Here is a 2,500-nt window from a genome sequence, read left to right as displayed (position 1 = left end):
ATCTTTATTGAGCACATTGATATTTCAACTAATTATAGAGATTACACAGGAATGTAATACAAAATTAGGAAAACTGAAGATCAGCTGAAGATCAGCTCCTTTGGCCACTGTGGATGCACAGTGGCCAAAGGAGCTGAGGCTTTTGAGTTGCCCACTGCATATTGGAGATGATTACAAGGTCTAAGTTGTTTTTTTCTTTTTTTTCCCCTTCTAATTTACAAAAAAAGAGCCACAAATTAAATTAAATAGAGATTTTTTTAAAAAATAAAAATAAAAAAGACACAGGATACATGTAACTTACATAAGTATATTAAAAATATATGTTTAAAGAATTGGCAGCATTAGTAATCAAAATTATAAATAATTGTAAAGGACCTATCCCTGAGTAGAGAGCAAGTGTTGGACAAACTGAGTTTTAAAAAGACGTGAAGACGTTTCCTTAGAGGCATTAATTTTAAAAACAAGAATTGATACCTTAAGTTTAAAGAGATTCTCCAAGTTTAAAATTTGTAAAAGGTTGAAGTATGGGGTAGCAGATTTATATGTACTGGCAAAAAACATGAGACGAATGCATTTATTTTGTTTAGTTTTTAAAGTTGTTAATGTAGTTTTAGCTGCAGAGAACGGATGGTTGATTTCATGACGATGATGTATTCCAATGCAAAAATGTTGTAAAATATTACGGCTCTTATACTACTTGTTTTTCTTCTTTTCTCAGGCACCGCTGGTGATTCTTTTACTTATCATCGGTACCAAGCCTTTACCACCAAGGACCGCGATAATGACGTCCTTCCGGTAAACTGTGCCGTGAAGGATCAGGGAGCCTGGTGGTACAAAGACTGCTACCAGTCAAACCTTAATGGTTTGTATCTGAATGGCACGATCAGTGGGCAAGGTGTTGTTTGGTACTCATGGAAAAACTCATATATTTCAGCTACAAGAGCGGAGATGAAAATACGACCAAAGGATTTTTCAGGCTCAGTGACAAATAATGCATGTCCCGATTGAGAAACACAAGTTTTATCGAGGGAGAACTAGAGCACATACTGATAATCGACTTTGTAGATCGGGGAAAACGCTTTAGAGAAAGCAATGAAATTTAAGTTCAGAAAATATGTACATATCGCTGAGAATACAGGCATCAAGAGTTTCAGTTTCCTTTGTAAGACGTAGCTCATTCTGGGACACAAAGTGAGCACCAACTCTCGAATGGCAGCCTTATAGGATTGTTTTCCCTCTTCATCTTGTCTCCTTTTACGCGAATATTGGAACTTAGCACCAAATAAAAGCAATATTCGCGTAAAGGAGACAAAGATATAGTTGCCATTCAAGATTTGCTGCTCACTTTCTGTCCCATAATGCACTGCATCCCACAAAAGAAAGTGAAACTCTTGATGCCTGAATTCAAGTCTCCGTGGTAGCGTTGTTAAGACTGTGTAAATTGATATCTTTTAATTGATCTCAGCGGATTCGTTAGTATCTGCTTTTGTCTGCAGCATCGAACTCTCGAAATGAATCCCAGAAACGGTAATGGATCCAGACGAAAGGGAGGGTCATTAAAAAAAAAAAACTAGTAAATAATTTATATAGGTTGTTGACATAAACGAATGTGATACGTGGAATCAATTAAGTGGCGTAGATGGCCATTTTGAAAGAGCAAGGAGAATTTTCACTGTTTGGTCTAACTATGACAGAAACCTGTTGAATTTCTGAAGTAAGAAGGGTAGCATGACATTTGGAGTGATCAGTATATTAAGGAGTGACTAGTTTGTGTGACAACAAAATCTTCCAGAAAAACAAAACAAAAGACCATTGCTGATAGCCAATGCATAGTTGTTACCAAAGTTGTCTCTGTTTTGTCCAGCAAAAATGCATTTATCTTAACCCAAGATATTGTGATAATGACTGCAGCAATATATGCTGGTGTTCACATCAATTTAGTCTATTTTGAATCTTTATGAGATTAGCACGAGCAAGAAAAACAACAGATTTTTGTATGGGATCAGTTGTTGTTTTGTGAGGTTGGCGAATGCTGGATCTAAACATTGCAAGCAGTTGCTCAGTAATGCTAACTGAAGCATACTTTGATACCGTTGTGAAAGAAATCTGGAGACGGGAGACCTACAAACTGACATTTCACTAAAATGATTCCAGGCGCCTGATCATGAAAGACAATCGACTAACTCGAGTTATGTAAGGAGTCTTTTACCTGACTGAGGCATATCTTTAGAGTTTGAAAGCTGAACCACATTCATGACAATTAGGTGCTAAAGCTCAAAGCAGGCTTCATCTCTCTCGGGCTGACGTAACAGAATCCCTCCATTAGGGAACTGCTGTTCATGGTGGCTGTAAACAGCTTTAATATTGCGCGTCACATGTGGTTCTGTAGTTTTTGTTTTCGTTCCTTTCGTTGGATTTGCTCCTACTTTTCTTCTAACATTATTCAATGTATAACATGTGGGAGAACACTCTTTGTTAGGGTGCATGCGCTGTTCGTGTT

General features: G+C 37.2%; 1 protein-coding gene across 2 annotated transcripts in view; it reads left to right on the top strand.

Annotated features, from left to right (window-relative positions):
- The window catches only part of LOC138010674 (microfibril-associated glycoprotein 4-like), a 25,448-nt gene extending 23,622 nt beyond the window's left edge, over positions 1 to 1,826 (top strand). The window contains exon 5 of one of the 2 annotated variants that reach the window (XR_011124524.1): positions 719 to 853. Coding sequence is in view for 1 of the 2 variants with exons in the window: in XM_068857650.1 (XP_068713751.1) it covers positions 719 to 1,008 (290 nt within the window). In the remaining variant the exon portion in view is untranslated. Of the gene's footprint in view, positions 1 to 718 lie in introns of both variants that reach the window. The other variant, XM_068857650.1, reaches the window with a different exon arrangement.
- Positions 1,827 to 2,500: the final 674 nt, after the last annotated feature.

This window comes from Montipora foliosa, chromosome 7 (assembly GCF_036669935.1).
Source record: "Montipora foliosa isolate CH-2021 chromosome 7, ASM3666993v2, whole genome shotgun sequence".
NCBI classification, from domain to species: Eukaryota; Metazoa; Cnidaria; class Anthozoa; order Scleractinia; family Acroporidae; genus Montipora; species Montipora foliosa.
Note: the sequence above shows the minus strand (reverse complement) of the source record. Positions and strands in the feature narration are given on the sequence as shown.